At 48.2% G+C, this 16,966-nt stretch overlaps 1 protein-coding gene across 1 annotated transcript in view; it reads left to right on the top strand.

Annotated features, from left to right (window-relative positions):
- The window catches only part of Nup133 (nucleoporin 133), a 45,874-nt gene that overhangs the window by 13,011 nt on the left and 15,897 nt on the right, over positions 1–16,966 (top strand). The window contains exons 8-15 of the mRNA XM_076831390.1: positions 196–266; positions 2,881–3,028; positions 4,749–4,896; positions 5,823–5,980; positions 7,347–7,438; positions 11,513–11,676; positions 12,449–12,543; positions 14,733–14,957. Of these exons, the coding sequence (XP_076687505.1) occupies positions 196–266; positions 2,881–3,028; positions 4,749–4,896; positions 5,823–5,980; positions 7,347–7,438; positions 11,513–11,676; positions 12,449–12,543; positions 14,733–14,957 (1,101 nt within the window). The remainder of the gene's footprint in view (positions 1–195; positions 267–2,880; positions 3,029–4,748; positions 4,897–5,822; positions 5,981–7,346; positions 7,439–11,512; positions 11,677–12,448; positions 12,544–14,732; positions 14,958–16,966) is intronic.

The following is a 16,966-nucleotide window of genomic DNA, read 5'->3' as shown; positions in this document are numbered from 1 at the left end:
GTTGGATGTTACAAGCGTAGTGAGGTATTTGTGTCCCCATGGTGGGTGCTCACCAGTCACTTGCTGCATCAGTTTCCAGGTGTATGCACCACTCACGCAGCAGCTGTGAGCTGCTTTATTAGGTGCTGGGGGCACAGAGGGAAAAGGAGTGCTTCTGGTGCTTGGGAAGCTTATGTTTTTGATATTTCCACTTAGGGATCTGAAAGTGACTATGAAGCTATTAAAGAAGGGGTCAACATTCGGTATTTGGACTTGAAGCAAAACTGGTAAGCAATTAAATTGTCCTAAGAAAGATAGAAACAGTTTGGGAAATAAGTTGGTGGCTCTTCTAAAGCCAGCCTCCTACAGTCTGTGGAGCCTTCCTTCTCTGGGGGTCCTCAGGACTGTAGCCCTCCAGCACAGTCTGTCAACATCCAGCAATCCATCGTGCTCCTGCTTCTTAGAGTGGTGCCACAGCTTCTGCCTGTCCTGTGGTTGTTGCCCTGCTGTGTGAGCTGGGCACTTAGACTTGCTGTTCTCCTCCTTGCAGTCTCTGAAAACCTTGGAAAAGCCACCTATCTCTGTAGGCATTTTAATTAAATACAGTTTACCTGTTTCCATTATCAGACTTGGAAATTTAGCACTGCTACTTGGATATAGCTCACCATGGGCTTCACTGTTCTCAGATTTGGAGGCAGAGGCTGGGAATGGGGAAGGGAGCATGCTCAGGAATTGTCATCCTGGGGGCTCCTGCTCCCAGTGTGGTCCTAGACACATCCTTGTGAGGCTTCGGAGACTGACTCACCCCTTGATCTTCCTGCTCTCCTGAGCTCCACACAGTCCAGATCTCACTCAGGCCCTTGGGGGTGGTGACCAGGATGCACAGGAAATTCCAGTCACGTTTGGGCTACTTGTGTTACAGAGTGTTTTTCTTCCTCAGTGCTCTTGACACTTTTGATTTAGTGCTGCAGCCTGGTTTATGTTTTCAGTGAGCAGGCTTATGAGTTCTTTTGTGAGGCTATTGCAATAATAAAGCCCGTATAGTTTCATTTCAGATATGAAGCTTGGATTTTTTTAATCTTAAATTTATTACCTTACATATTCCCATATAACTTGTGAATTTTTACTGATGTACAAAATTGCAGTTATCTTCCTATCTCTGCTACCTGAAGTAGTTTCAAGGTTTTTCAGATATGAAGCTTTTTTTCTCTCTTTTTATTTTTATGTATTTATTTTGGTACGGGAGATTGAACTCAGGGGCACTCCACCACTGAGCCACATCCCTAGCCCTGTTTGTATTTTATTTAGAGACAGGGTCTCACTTAGTTGCTTAGTGCCTCACTTTTGCTGAGGCTGGCCTTGAACTCAGAGTCCTCCTGCCTCAGCCTCCCGAGCTACTGGGATTATAGGTGTCAGCCACCATGCCTGGCAGATGAGAAGCTTTTCTTACTAGCATATAAGAAGCTTGTTTTACAACTATGTCAAAGAAAATTGGTCCTGACCCTCCCTGCTGAGTGGCCTGTTCATTGGGTGGGCAGTCTGTAAAGTACCTGTCCTATGGTCTCCCTGGGCAGGACTGACTACCGGAGAGACTCCCAAGGCTCCGTTCTCTGAGACTTCACCCCAACCCCTCTTGTGTGGAAAGTTCTTTGGGCCTCATAGGACCCTGCCAGTATGTCACAATTTTAAACCAGAATTCTTTAATTCTTTGAAAAGTTCTAGTGGATGTGGAGTGCAAGGGAGAACTGAGGACAGTAGCACGACGTGAAGTGCCACGTCATCTGGGCACTTGCCCGTCCATGTTCTTGGGTGTGACTGTTCGTGGGGGGAGCTGGCCTCCCTGTTGGTGTTTCTGAGGCTTGAGGGAAGGTTGCTGGCACTGCCACTGCCACTTGGTGTTTAGAAAAGGCTGGGATCAGAGAGCATTGTGTTGTCTGTTGGGGCAACAGCTTTGGAGGAGTAAGAACAGCACATAATTTTAATGAGAACAAGGATTTTTCACAGTATAGCAGCCTGGCATTTCAATAACTTGTGCCTAAAATTAAAAGCAATGTTATTCCTCTGGACAAAGGCTAAACTGTGAAGAACTGATTAGATTGCCGGTTGGCCGGCCTGTCCTGTGACGGGCTAGAGCATAGCTGTTTGGGTTTGGGCCCTTGAGTCCTTACTGTAACATCTCTGCCCTGAGTTTAGGCATACTGTCTCCCTGTGGTGCTTAAATCTGCTTCCTAGAACAACTTCTGTTACATTCTGGGCCTGAGCTCATTTTGGCCTGAGGACTATTCTGTGCCATTCCTGAATTAGGTGACGTGTTGATCCTTGATTTATTGAGGCAAGTTTATTGAGTCCTCATTTACATTTGGTAATATTTATCATTTTCTTCGTTTTATCATTTTTAAAGTATGATTCTGAGTTGGCAAATGTAGCAGTCAATCACAATCTCAGTCAAGATATAAAACAGGACTGGGGCACTGGGCAGTGGTGGAGTGCTTGCTGAGCCTCGTGGAGGGGAGAGAGAGAGAGAGAGAGGGAGGGAGGGAGGAGAGGGGAGAGGGGGAGGAACACTTCCATCACCCTCAAAAATTCCCCTCTGCCCTGGTGGTCATCAATCTGCTTTCTCCATAGCTTTGCCTCTTTAGAATTCCATATAATTGATCATATGCTACACAGTCTTTTGAGTTTGGCTACTTTCATTTAACATAATGCATTTGGGATTGATTTCTTGCATTGCTCAGTCATGTTTCATTTGCACACAGTTTATGGTGTGAGCGTGTTTGGTTTTTCTCTTGGGTCAGGATCTGGGAGCGGGGATGCCAGGGTACACGATGAGCATGTCTGAGTTAGTAAGAACCTGCCAGGCTGTTTCCCCAGAGGCTGCAGACTCTCTTTTTCCCTGGCTAGTGATGGGCTCCTGATTTTGGCAGCTGCGTGGCATCCTGCAGACAACCCCTGCCTGGTCTATTACTCCCTTGTGACAGTGGAAGATAATGGCTACCAAATGTCAGATGCAATTACAGTAGAAGTCACTCAGTACAATCCACCTTTTCAGGTAAGTCAAGTTACAAAGTGGCTCAGCACATTTGAGTGTTTTTCTAACCATTGAACACTTTTGGGATCTTGTTCTCTGAGTTATATCTGTAGGTCTTGGAAATGCTCTCCAATATCACTGCCTCATTGGCTTTTCCATCTCAACGTCCTTTTTCCCACCTGTGGCTGAGCACTGAGAGTGGAGGCGCTGCAGGTAGTCTGTGACCCCTGCTGCAGCCCGGGGTCACCATTTCTGCGTTGCCGAGTGGGCAGGAAACACTGGTGCAAGGCAGGAGGAGGCCAAAGGTAATAGGGCTCCATTTAGAACTCCAGGGAGCTCTGTGGGTCCACAGAGGGCTTGTACTTCAGGCACCAGCACATGCGCTCCTCAGAGCTCGCAAATGCTGCTGAGTTTCTGGTGCCCTCAGCTGCGTGTTCTCAGGGAAGCCTTCACAGCTGCACGCCCTGCGTTTACCCACTGCATTCTTCTAATTCTGTTAAGTCTTTTTTCTCTGCATGACATTAACCGAATCCCACAAGAAAATCTTTTTTCTTTTTTTTTTTTTTGGTACAGGGATTGAACTCAGGGGCACGCAGTCTCTGAGCCACTTCCCTGGCCCTATTTTGTGCCTTGCTGTTACTGAGGCTGGCTTTGAATTCACGATCCTCCTACCTCAGCCTCTCGAGCTGCTGGGATTACAGGCATGCGCCACCAAGCCTGGCTCGTTTGTTCTTTTATTTCAAATGGAAATGAATGTTACCAAGTGTTCCTGTTTTACAAGAAAGGCATATTCATTGTTAGAAAAAAATTTCTGCTAGTGCAAAGAGATATAAAGAAAACAATTTTAGAATAAATCAAATCTTAGGTTCCCACTTTAATGTAACATTTGTAACATAATTTCTTTAATGGCAGTTTATTAACATTTGCTAATTTTATCATTTAATTTGGTCTTTATTTCCATTTCTGCCTCTGGTTCTGTACATGAACAGTTGGCTCAGTTTTCTTGTGCTTGATGTGCTTTTTGTTTTATTTTATTTTGATGCTGGCCTTGAAGCCTTCACCTGCCAAATGAGGTTGAGCTTCTATGTGATGTCTTGACAGTGAGAGAAGAGTCAGAACCTAAATGTTAACTGGGGATTATTTGTAATGATTTTCTAATCCTACAATAAATAGTGTGGTGGGTTAAGCTTTGTTTTCTCTCTCACATTTGTTGTAGGCATCACCTTGTAATTGGAATACCTGAAAACATTTTCCAAATATGCTGATTATGTGCATCTCAGCAAATAACTGCTCTGACTGATGTTTGTCCAAGTTTTGGGCTGCTGTATATAGCAAGCACCCAAGGTTGCATGAGTTATAGGTAATAGAGAATCATACGCACAGTGCTGGAAGTGGTCCACACCCAGGGTTTCTGGGCCGCCCTTGCTGCATCGTCTTGTGGTTGGAGGGCAGGCGGGTTCACCAGGGCCCTGATCTCACTCCTGAGTAGCCCAAGGCCCCTCCTGACCCCTCACTGTGGGATCAGGTTTTAACAGGAATTTGAAGGGTTCCAGGGTTGGGACCATCCATAGCAGTGTGTACAGAACTGTCCTGCTATGCTCTGTAGGTCATCTGATAGCCAGTGTTTGAGTCTTCAGAAGGAGCCTGGTGAACTAGCCTGTCATTTCATGGACTGCTGTCATAGGAATGCGATTATGAAATCATACAAACATGTACTTTTGTTTCTAAATTCTCCTTTCAGTCTGAAGACCTGGTCATGTGCCGGCTGATGGTCCCAGACTCTTCAAGTCAGACTGCCTACCTGTACACTGAGAACGCTGTCCACGTGTGCACCACTGGGACTGGGAAGTTTTCTCTCCCTCGGGAGAGAATCAGCTTTAATTCACAAGGTGCAGTAGAGGTCACAGAAGGTGCAGCTGGCAGCTCTTGGTCAGCCGTGTTGTTCTCCCTTTCTCCCCACATGTTGCTTGGGCATAGTACCTCCAGGAGTCACTGAGACTTCATATCACATCTGGACCAGCTGGAGCGATCTTCCTGAGAAACCACAAGGACAGTAGAATCCCCAGCCTGTTACATTTATGGAGAAAGATAGTCGTGTTTTCTCCAGGGGAAGAGACCAAGAAGGAAAGAGATGGCTCCAGGGAAGCCATCACTTGTGCCAGTGAGGGTGGCTTTTATGAGTTGATGTTCTTTAAACCAGTCTGCCTGGAGTGCAGATGCTGGGCTCCTGCGTGGAGGCACGCACAGTGCAGGCAGGCTACAGCGACTCCACCAGGTGATCCAGAGGGCTATGTGGAGGATGAAGCCTGTGGCCTAGTCCCCGAGCACCAGCAGCAGGCAGATGTGCTAAGGCCAGCAGGCCTAGTCGCCCCATCCAGTGGCTGACCAGGCAGAATCAGGCCAGAGGGCGCCACAGAGTGAAAGGGGCAGCCTCCCAGAGGAAGTGCTCCTTTGAGCCCCTTCTGTCTTGCAGGGCTGGCTTTATCATCCTGAAGTGAGGGCACGGGGTTTGTTTTTGCTTGTTTGTTTATTTTTTAGTTTAGGTGGACACAATGTCTTTATTTTGTTTCTATGTGGTGCTGAGAATCGAACCCAGTGCTTACGCATGCTAGTCGAGTACGCTACCACTTGAGCCACATCCCCAGCCCCCAGGGTCTGCTTCTTAAAGCAGTGGCTGGTCCTTGGCCTTTGATTCTGGAGCTGAGAAGCCAAGTGCACAGTAGGGAGGGAAGTGTGCTGGTGCTTCATGGCCATGGCTTCTGCCCCACAAGGTGGACTCCACAAAGTGTCCTGTCTGTGTGTGCTTTTCCCTCAGGAGATGGCATCCTGGGCGCAGGCTCCTGTGGCGGCATTCCCCTCCTATTCTCTAGAAACAGCGGGCTGGTGTCTATCACTTGCAGGGAGAGTGTGTCCCTGCTGGCAGAAGAGCTGGAGGAGTCGTTGGCGTCTTCAGTTGCTGGACCAAGCAGTGATGTAATGTGGTTACCCATCCCATGTTGCCCATCAGGAAGCCAGACATGTGTTAAGAAGCCTAGATGAGAATGTTCATTCTTTGATCTGCATCATGCCCTGGTCCTCCTTCCCAGAGCAACTGCTTTTAAGTCTCTGTGCTGTTCCTTCTGACTTTCAAGCAGTATGTGTGTCTGCTGTCTCCCGCTTTGCCACCTTAGGGGTGAGGGTTCAGGTGATTTGCTTTTCCTCCTGTGCCATCTCAACACAGGACCTCTCATCATAGTGACACAGTGAATGTGGCTTTTGGTTTCCTAAGCCTGGTAACATGCTGACTGCATCTCCTGCATCATAGGACTCTCTGTGGGTCTTGGAGGATGCAAAAGTGTCAGCTCATATTTGCTTATTTAAATGTCTGCATCTATCACCCCACACTTTCCAGCAGCTCTGAAAAATGCTTCTCAGGAAGCCGCATCTGCACAGCCATCACCCTGGGCTCCCCTGCACTATTCCTCAGTCGTTCGCACCTGTACCCTCTCCACATGTAGTGGCTTGTCCCAGCACTGCCAATGCCCTCTGGTTTCTTCTTCCTGGGTAGTTAGACTCAAAGAGTTTGAGTTCAGATTGTGCTTATTTCTTTGCTGGGATGAGTTTAGGGGAGAGGGTGGGGTGAAAAACTCACTTTTCCCCTGTAATCTTGAAACCTGAGATACCTATCCTTTTCTGTGGAGGTTTTTTTTTTTTTTTTTTTTAATCTTTTATAGGAGACTAAAAATATTTGGTATTGTTTTGGATATTTTCCGTTTGAATTGTATATGAAACATAAGCTATTTTTGTAATTTAAAGTGATTTGATACAGTCTTTAGAGAAAGCAACATGCTCTCTTTTTTTAATATAATATTTAGCTGTAGGTGGACACAATATCTTTATTTTGTTTTATATGGTACTGAGGATCGACCCCAGTGCTAGGCAGTACTAATTACCCACATGCTCAGTGGTGTGTGTTAAGTGGCGCTGTGTGAGAGCAGACCTATAGATGGTGTTGGTCTTACTGAGCTCCCCAGGGAGTTTTGCTGAGGGTGTGATCACTGAGCTGTCCACTTTCCTGCAGGACCTGGGGAGTTGGTCTGCACTGGCCATGTGTTTGGATGCCGAGTGCATGTACAATCTCTAGAGGGGTGTAGGGTGTGTCAGGTGTAGGGATGTCAGGCATGGGAGTGTGAGTATGTGTGTCAGGTATAGGGGTGGGGTGGGGTGTATTTGTCAGGTGTAAGGTGCCTTAGCTTGGAGCACAGGCTGCATTGCTGGGGCTTCAGGTGATCTGGTTCTTCCATCAGCCATCATGAATATTCTGGACCTTCATCTCTGAACTCTGGCTTGTGTCCTGCAGAGCATGGTCTTTGAGACTACCACAAAGAATGGGACAGTAGCCCAGGAAGACAGGACCAAGCTGCTGAAAGCTGCTTTTCTGCAGTACTGCAGGTACAGTATGATGTCTTCAAGACCAGGGCCATCCTGCTGCCAGCACTAGCTATTGACCTCTTGGTTTGGGATGGGAGCAACATGGAGGGTGGGGTCATCAGGAGGGTTGGGTTTTTTTTAGCATTAGTGCTTTTGCCAGCATTGGCTCTCAACTTGGGGGTCACTGAACCTGGTGGGCACAGAGGGCTTGCTAGGCAGGGCCTCCTATGGAACACACCTCCAACCTCCTGGAGAGCAGTGTGTATGTACTAAGACAGCTTTCAGGGGCTCCTCGTGTAGCAGGCAAACAGGAGTTTCTGGCATTGATGAGACTGGTCTTTGGTTGGGCTTTGCTGCCTACAAGCTAGGCCAGGCGCTGAGGCTGCTGGAGCATAGCTGGGGTCCTGTAGGTGGGCTGCTTGACTGTCCCTACTAGGCCTGTGCGTGGGGCCTCGGCTGGCTAGCTGTTTGCTCTTGGCTGGGCCCACTCACCTTCCTAGGACCCAGTGCCAGCTCTGTTTCCCATGGCTCCTCAGCATATTGACAAGGGAGCAAGTGCATACTATGGAGCTACCTGTGAATTGCAGCCATCCAGTAGCACCCATCCCTCTTCCCCCAAGAGGGAAACGTTTCCAGATTGCCTGCAAATGTTGCCAGGTGCCCTGGCACCGAGGGTAGCGACACTTGGCAGTTTCTTTTTTTGGTAAGGTAGCATTACTGTTTTTGTGCACATTTTCTTTAAAATTGCTTTTTATGTTATCTGGATTTTCATTTTACTTAGCTCAGAAGATATAAACTCTTGTTTGTGAGAGTTTGGGGAAATTTGCTCTGTAATTTTTTTTTTTTTTTTAAAGAGAGAGTGAGAGAGGGGGAGAGAGAGAGAGAATTTTTTTAATATTTATTTTTCAGTTATCGGCGGACACAACATCTTTGTTTTGTATGTGGTGCTGAGGCTCGAACCCGGGCCGCCATGCCAGGCAAGCGCGCCACCACTTGAGCCACATCCCCAGCCCCTGCTCTGTAATTTTTTAAAAAACCAAACAGCGCATTTGTAGGAATGGAAGAAATGTAACAGCTTTATAATCTTATAAAATGCACCAGACATTTATGTAAAAGATGTTTCATTTTTCAAAGAAGTTTCCTGTTTCTATCTTTTCCATCTTGGTCAGAAAAATGAGCAGTAGTTACTGACTGTCATAGATAAACTGCTTCATTGTGTTGGGCAGTAGTTTTTTCCTGATGTTCCACGTTGCTGTCATCTGTGCTGTGAAATAAAAGGACCTCTGGAATTAGAGCAGATAGCAGAATTTGAGTGCTAGAGGCCCAAGGACTTGAAGTACTGAGTGCTCATTGGCACAGCCTGTTCATTCATATTATTAACCCAGCAGCACTAGAAATGGAAGCCTCCGTGATGAAAGTGGAACTAGGGAATGAGGTCGTTAAACGTAATTAAGTGTGTTTTAAATGTAAACACTATATGTTTCCTCTAAGTATCAGTAAATAAACTGTCTATCCTAAATTCTGGTTTCAGAGAAAAAGGTCAGAGACAATCACCCAAAAAAAGTACTTCATAGTATCAGGTCCATTTTTAAAACAATTGAGATCCTTTGGGGAAATTGCCCTGTCTTTGTCGGTACCTAGATTTCTGTAAGTCTTTGTTGGTAATCCATTTCTGCCCGTAACCTTACAGTCTACTCTGCTGTCGTTTGTATCATTGGATTCTTGTACGGGTTTTCTAGGCCATATACAACTAGCAAAAGGGGAAATCAGGATGTATGTATGGCTCCAGGAATTTTTTGTAGATCCAGAGCAGAATTGGAGTAACAATATAAGGAATGCACACCATTGTCCCAGGCTTGAGCTCCTAATTGTGAGGGCAGGCAGGTCTGTTGGAACTGCAGGCCTCAGCACGGGACCAGACCACGCAGGGCGGGAAGGTGAGCTACGCACCAGCCTAGGGCTCCTGGGCACCACCAGGACGAGCCTGCCAAGCTGCCTGAAAGCACCACGGGAACACAGAGGACAGCATCCCTGCCCCCACCCCATTGCTGTGTGGCTTTTTAATTGGATCTTGCTTTCCTTGCCTCTCTGTTCCCCGTAACCTGCAGTGTGCCTGGGTCTCCAGGTTCCACCTGGCCAGTCGTGCTGTTAGACGGTTTTCTGTGTTTCCCTCATCAGCTCTGTCTGCTTTTCTACCAGGAGAGCATTTTAGCCCTTTTCTGGTTTTCCGCCCCATTTCTCTTTCTCTCTCTCATTCAGCACTGGCTGCGTGACCTCATTTATAGGTTGCAGGTGCCAGTAGAGAGGACATACTGGACCTGCTGCCCACTGCCATGCCTGCCAGTGTCTGCACTGTGCAACGAGGTTTGCTGGTACTCTGTGGGGACAGTGAGTGGCTGAGCCCCATGGGGCGGGCTCAAATCTCAGTTCATCTTAGCATTTTCCTGTACACTTCTGTGTTCTGGCACCTTCCTTAAAAGGCTCAGTGAATTCACATTTGAACAGACACTCCTGAGGATTGCGGTCCAGCCCTGCTTTGCCCCCAGTTAGCTGTTGAGCTTTGGGACAGATTGGGAATACCCCTGGGCGGAGTTGGCCAAGTGCGGGTGTGGTGCTGGCAGGGCTTGGTTTAGCTGATGCATCTGTTTTGAAGTCCCCAGAGTTCACTGTGTCTGCTGCCTACAGATCTCAGGCCAGGACCCTGCAGCCCAGCTTGCATCTGAAGGCCATGGACAGTCGTACTGTGGTACTTGTGAAGCTGCAGGCCCACTAGTGATGTGTGGGCACCATCAGGCTTGTTTCTGCTTTGTTAAAGCGGTCCCCTTAGTCTCATTGTCCTGCGTGGTTCAGGCTTCCTGGGAGATTCAGAGTATCTGATCTTACCAGTTTTGCACTTATTACTGTTCCATCAGATATAAACAAGGCAGCAAGCCACCATCATGATTGCTTTAGTTGCTGTGGCTGCTGGTTGTAGCCTCTGATAAGCAGCCTGTCAATGTATGGCGCTTAGAACTAAACTAAATATTCTAAACTCAGTGGCTTAGAAGTGTGTTGTCTCAGTTCTGGAGGCCAGGGCCCAGGATTCAGGCACTATGGGGTAGGCTCCCTCTGAGGCTCTGCAGGAGCCCCACCTTGCCCGCTTTTGGCTGCCAAGTCCGCTCCTGGGCTTGTTGGTGTGTCAGCCCATCCTTCCAGTGTGACCATCTTCTCAGGGTCTTGTAAGGGCACCGACTGTGGGATTTGGGCCAAATTAATCCCTACCCTAACTGGTTGTTTTTGCAGATGCTTTATTTCTAGACAAGGTCTAATTCTGAGGTTTTTCTGGGCAAGAATGGGGGCTCTATTCAGCCCCCTCAGTGGACTCTGCATAAGATAATGGCTAGATGTGAGCCTGAGTTGGGAGGGCCTCAGGAGCAGCACCTGCTCCTGATGGCCTCCTGCTGGTCTGAGCCCTAGACTCCTGACTCCACTGGTGATCCTGGCTGGGAGCTCAGGCAGTCTGGAGTCCTGGGGAAGCAGCCTCTTCATCTAGGTTGCAAAGCAGGATCAGCCTGGATTCCTGCAGTGACCTCCATCTCATCTGCTATCCACCTGTCAGGGTGAGAGTCAGAATGGCCTGGAAAACAAGCAGCTCTGCCTACTGCCTTCCATGGTCCTGGTACTTTTTGCCATGGTTTGCCTCCTTACTGCCCTGAGGATGTGTGCTGTGAGCATCATACACCCTGCTGCATTCCTCCCGGCCCCTGCCAGGCCTCAGGTGGCAGCTTTCCCGCCCCTCTGCAGGCTCAGTGGCCTTTGTCTTTCCCTGTCCCGGTGCTGCACACATGTAGCCATCGCCGGCTATTGCCTGATTCCCCGACACTGTGCGTTCTGAGGCCCAGGGCCTTGGTGTATTGCTCAAACTCCTGTGTCTGGTGCCTGCATGTTTCAAGCATTCGGTGTGTTTGTTGGATTCATGGCTGCAGCTGAGGTTTCCCATTGTACTTTAAAGGCTGAAACCCATACAAAGGACTTGAACCTCCTGAGTAATTTTCCATGGTAAGTTTTGGAAATGTTTTGCCTCCCTTCATACTGTTGTTTTCCAATTTGTTTCAGGAAAGACTTGGGTCATGCTCAAATGACGGTTGACGAGCTGTTTTCCTCCCACTCCGACTTGGATTCTGACTCTGAGCTGGATAGGGCCGTTACCCAAATCAGTGTAGATGTGGTGGATGACTACCCAGCCTCTGACCCTCGGTGGGCTGAGTCTGTTCCTGAAGGTAAGAAGAGTTTGACTTTGAGGAATGACCCATTTGAGGAGAAACTATATTTTAGTTTCTCAAACAATTGAGAATTTTCGCCTGATATTATTTTAGAAGTTGTAACTGTTCTCAGTAGATCTTGAACAGGACTCAAAGTAGATCTAGATAGCAGAAGAGCATCTAGGGGAACATGGGTACAAGCACTGACTGCTCCTTCAGAGGCAGGCTGCTTTGCACCTTGCTTTTCATTTCTGGAGGAACTCAATGGCATATAGGCCCCAGATCAGATGATGGTCTTGGCAGACTGTGTATTTGGTTAACAGAAATGGCAGACTCTCCTAGGTGCCATCGAGTCTGGTACCAGAGATGGGCATGTCGTGTCCTTCGGCCTGCCCTGGGTGACCTCCCTAACACATAGCTCTTCTGCAGCATGGAGGCCCCTCTGTGGTTCATGGTAAGCAAAGTGCTATCCTTAATGGTCCTGCTTTAGGCAGACGTGGGATGAAAGCCCTGCTGCCCAACTCCTTTCCATAGCTGTTTCTTTGAAGCTGTCAAACGTATAACTACAGTGTTTAAACTAAACAGAGCATGCTTCTTGTTTTGAGTAAGTACAATATGAATTTTGTCAAACCCTTCAAATTTTTCTCTAAATTTTAAAACAATGGAGTAATGTAAATAATTATTTCGAAGGACTGGCCCTGTCCTCTCAGGTATTTTCAGACCCTACTTGACTAGCCATGGTGATTCTGAAAGCTCTGTTGGGTTCTCTCTCATTTCTGTGTTCTCACAGAGGCACCTGGGCTCAGCAACACCTCCCTGATCATCCTCCACCAGCTGGAAGACAAGATGAAAGCCCATGGCCTCCTGGTGGACTTTTTGCACCAGGTGAGAGTCCCTGAGGGTTCGGGCTGCTCTGGTGCCCCACACCCAGGGTGCCCACTCTGTCCTGGCACTTCGCAGTGGCCTGATTCGAGTTCCCATTCCCTGTGCAGACGCAGAAATGAACAAGCCAGGGCATGTGAAGGCTGCTACTCCAGGGTGACCACTGCCTTGAAAATTAGGTTAAGAGAAGAAAGGATCACTTTTCCAAAGAAATGCCACATCAGCTTTTTTGTCATTTTAGCTTTGATGCTGTTCTGTTCATCAGACCAGCTTCTTTCAAAACAGGGTTTCATGAAGGCTTTCTGCGTGCCTTCATGGAAGAACTTCGGTCTGTGCCCATTGTGCTGATAGATGATGTTGGTCACAGCAGGGCACAGGCAGACCCATGGGAGGCCAGAGCATCTTCTGTAGGGCGGAGTCACCTTATTGAGGGTGTGAATGCTGGGTGGGGCGCCACACGTGGACAGGCTGCTTATCAGAGGCCACCACATGAGCCTTATGGCTTTGCTGGCCCAGAGACCCGAATGGAGGCTCAGTCACTGGCAGCACCTGATAGGGTCTGGAAGCCCCTCTCTGGCTCTGCCTTTATGTTTTCATTACCTTCCATCTTTACATCTTGTCTCTGATGAGGAACTGCTGTGGTAACAGGCAGGAAGTATGTGGGACCAGGACCTCTAAGGAAACACTTCTGGCACAGAGCTCTTGCCTCCCTTGAGCCAGTACATGGCCAATGAGACTATGTCCTTGTTTTGAGGGTGGGAGTGAGATCAGCACCTCAGGACACCACTACCCACTTTGATAAGGAGGGTCCTGTGTCTGCCATCAGGAGCAGAAGTGGGCCCAGCCCCACCTGCTTCACTTGTTGCTATATGCAGGGGCCATCAAATGCAGGCATCAGGAGCCTTATGGAAGAGCTGAACCTGACAGAGTGTTGAGGGATAAATTCAAATCATAAATACTGAGTGACTCTTAAAATAACGTTTTAAGGTAATCAGGTGAACAGGTTGACTGAATTACAACAGTTAGATTCAGCAACACATTTCATTCGTTAAAAACAATGGATATGGGGCTGGGGCTCAGTGGTAGAGTGCTCGCCTAGCGTGTGGGGAGGGGGGCCACTGGGTTCGATCCTCAGCACCACATAAATGTAAAATAAAGATATTGTGTCCACCTAAAACTTAAGAATAAATATTTTAAAACAAAAAGGATTTCTAGCTGGGCCCGTGGCACATGTATATAATCCCAGCAAACTTGGGAGGCTGAGGCAAGAGGATTGTAAGTTCAAAGCCAGCCTCAGCAAAAGCGAGGTGCTGAGCAACCCAGTGAGACCTTGTCTCTAAAATACAAAATAGGGCTGGGAGTGTGGCTCAATGGTCAAGTGCCTCTGAGTTCCATCCTCGGTACACACACATACATGCACACATGCAAGATATCTAGCTAGGCACAGTGGTGCACATCTGTACTCCCAGCTGTTCAGGAGACTGAGGCAAAGAGGATCCCAAGTTCAAGGCCAGCCTCAACAACTTAGCCAGACCCTGTGTCAAGACAAAAAATAAAAGGGGATGGGGTTTGACTTAGTGGGATTGGGTTCAGTAGGAACCCTGGGTTTAACCTTGTGTGCCAAAAAAATCTTTACCATCATTGTTGTCGTTAAATGTTACGAAAAAATAAAATCCTTAGAACAGAAGTGTGGAATGAAACCTCTTGTGTTTTAGAAAAGGAAATCTGCTAGCAGATGAGGAAGTGAGAGTGAGAGGAGCAGGTGCTAATTGATGAGATGGAAAAGTGGCCACACTGGTGTCCTGGTTGCTTCCTGGTTCCTCTTTGGTGGTTCCTCTAGTGCTCAGGAAATCTGGATTCCAGGAACCCACCAGAAGCCACCTCGGCAGGAGGGAGTCAGCAGGTGTGCAGGGCAGCAGCATGCCAGGCCATGGGCTGGAGGCAGCCCTGAAGGTACAGGAGAGGTGATTGGCATTGGTGGGAAAGAATAGTTTGACCATCTTGAAAACTACGACCAGGAACTAAGGATATCTAGGGTGGACTCGGGTGGCCTTAACAGGCATGTCCAGGCTTCCTGGCAGCCTTGCCTGGGTAAAGCTTGACCAGGTGGCTGCAGGTGCAGGGAACAAGCTGCCCTGGCTTCAGATTGCAGTGAGCGTCGTCTCAGGGACACGTGCTTGTCTTCTTGCAAGGTTGGCCTATTTGGGCGTCTGCACACATCTCCAGTCAGAGGGACACCAATGGCAACCCGCCGGCTGCTCTGTGAACACGCGGAAAAGCTATCTGCAGCGATTGCTCTCAAGAACCACCACTCACGGCGGCCAGACCTCGTGAACACTGCCATCCAGGCGGCGCTGAGCAAGAGGGATCGGGAGATCCCACCCAGCCTGACACCTGCAGACGTCTTCTTCCGTGAGGTCAGAGGCATCCTTGTCTGGCTTTCTTGGATCTGCAGAGGGCACCATTTGCTGATTGTTCTCAGACAGGGCAGAGTGAGGATAAACTGAATCTTAGAAGACCCTATGTACATTTTAAATTAAACTCCCAGTTTTATGGTCACTGCCCCTCAGGTGTCAACTCATTGTTACCTGCTCTGTAACAGAGCTTGCACAGCTGACCTAAATGGGCTCCCTGCTTGCTTTGGGTGCCTGAGGGTTCCTGCCTCCACGGCCCCTCCTGGCTGCCTGGAAAAGCTAGCCTTCCCCAGGAACTCCAGCCTTGGCCCCTTGTGAATGTGGGTCACTGCAGAGACCAGAGGTGGAGTGGCTGTTCTCTCAGCTTTCTCACATGCCACATCTGCATATCTTCTGCCTCCCAATGGCTGTCCCCCTCCACTTGGGTGGATCATGCTCACCAGGAGCATTGCCGCATCCTAGGCTACACCCTGGATCTTATCTGCCACTATGTAGTGGTCACTGTACTAAACCCCCTCAGCTCCCTCCTGGGTTCCTGCTGATGCCCACTTCATGCCATCTCTTTTTGTAGCGCTGTTTAGATGCGGGGGCAGCTCCTCCTTTACCCCTGTGATATCTGGAATATCAGGCTCTGCTGGCACCTTGATTCTGGCTCTCCACTCCTGCAGCCAGGCCATGTCCCAGGGTCCATCAGGCTGGGCTGGGTTCTTCTTCTCTAGTGCTTGCTGCACTTTCACCTAAACTCAGACTTTCTGTTCAGTCTTGGGAATGTGTTGAGCTTGAATTTCCTGTTTTTAGACGCTGAGTTGATTAGTTCCTAGGGAGTGTGAGGAGTAGCACTTTGTTTAGCAGTTCTGGGCATGGAGCCCAGGGCCTCGTGTGTGCCAGGCAAGCGTTCCACCTCTAAGCTGTGCCCCAGTAGCATTTTTTGGCTCTGTTTTAATTTTTAATGTAAGAAATTTGGCAGAAAATTGAAAGATAATCCACCTCAGTTTTCCTAATTAACAAGTCAAATTGTAACCTTGGTGTTTTCTTTGGTCTTTATTCAGACATGGTTTTATGGGGTAAGCAAAGATTTTTAAAATATCATTAATGGTAGATTTTAAAACTATCATAAAGACCTGAGCAAGAGTCTAGTTCCTTTCCTGCATTTGGCTTGCAGGGCAGAGCACAGTAGGGAATTTAAGGCATATATAGCTTCCCGCCAACTGAGTGGAGGTAATTAACTGGGTACATAATTCACGAGTAGCTCTTTAGGAGCACCATGCAGGCAAACTGAAAACAATACTGTACCACATAAAGGTGTCTTTAGCATGTCCCCATCACCCTGGTGTGCTGCTTTCCAGCCTCCTTCGCCTTCCCTGTGCATGGCCACACTGCCAGGGATTGCTGGAAGAGGGGTGTGTGAACATCTCACATGTGCAGTCTGTCCATGTGGTGTGGTGAGTTTTCATTCTGAGTAGGCATGTAGACCTGATGGCCTCTGGTGGAGGGCCACACATGGAGCGTGTCCTATTTGGCAGCCTGATGGAAAGTGCACTGACAGCCTGCACTATTGGCTCTCTTCTCGCATGGCCCCTCTACAGCTGGGGAAGTGGCACCGCCTGGGGCTGGGAGCAGCTTGAGGCCAGCGTGTGTTCGAGAGCACCAAGGTGGACACTTGCTATGTGTGTACAGTGAGTGTGCTTGCTTTCTTACCTTGGTCATCTCTCAGTGTTCACAGGGGAGCAGTTCCAGGACCCTGTGAATGCCAAAATCCACAAGTCCCTGGTATAATACAGGGTAATGTTTGCATAGAACCTATACATATCCTCCCCACTCACCTTAAATTTTCTCTGGTTACTTATAAAACCCAGTGCAGTTACTTACTATTAAATAGTGTATTGTTTTGGAAATAATTTTTTTAAATTTATTTTTACATGGTGCTGAGGATAACCCCAGCCCCTAAGGAATAATTTTTTTAAAGTCTACATATTGGGTACAGTCCCAACCCTGTAGGCCTGTTGCATACT

This window comes from Callospermophilus lateralis, chromosome 13 (assembly GCF_048772815.1).
Source record: "Callospermophilus lateralis isolate mCalLat2 chromosome 13, mCalLat2.hap1, whole genome shotgun sequence".
In the NCBI taxonomy this organism is placed as follows: Eukaryota; Metazoa; Chordata; class Mammalia; order Rodentia; family Sciuridae; genus Callospermophilus; species Callospermophilus lateralis.
The sequence above is the reverse complement of the archived record's forward strand: the minus strand, read 5'-3'. Positions and strand labels throughout refer to the sequence as shown.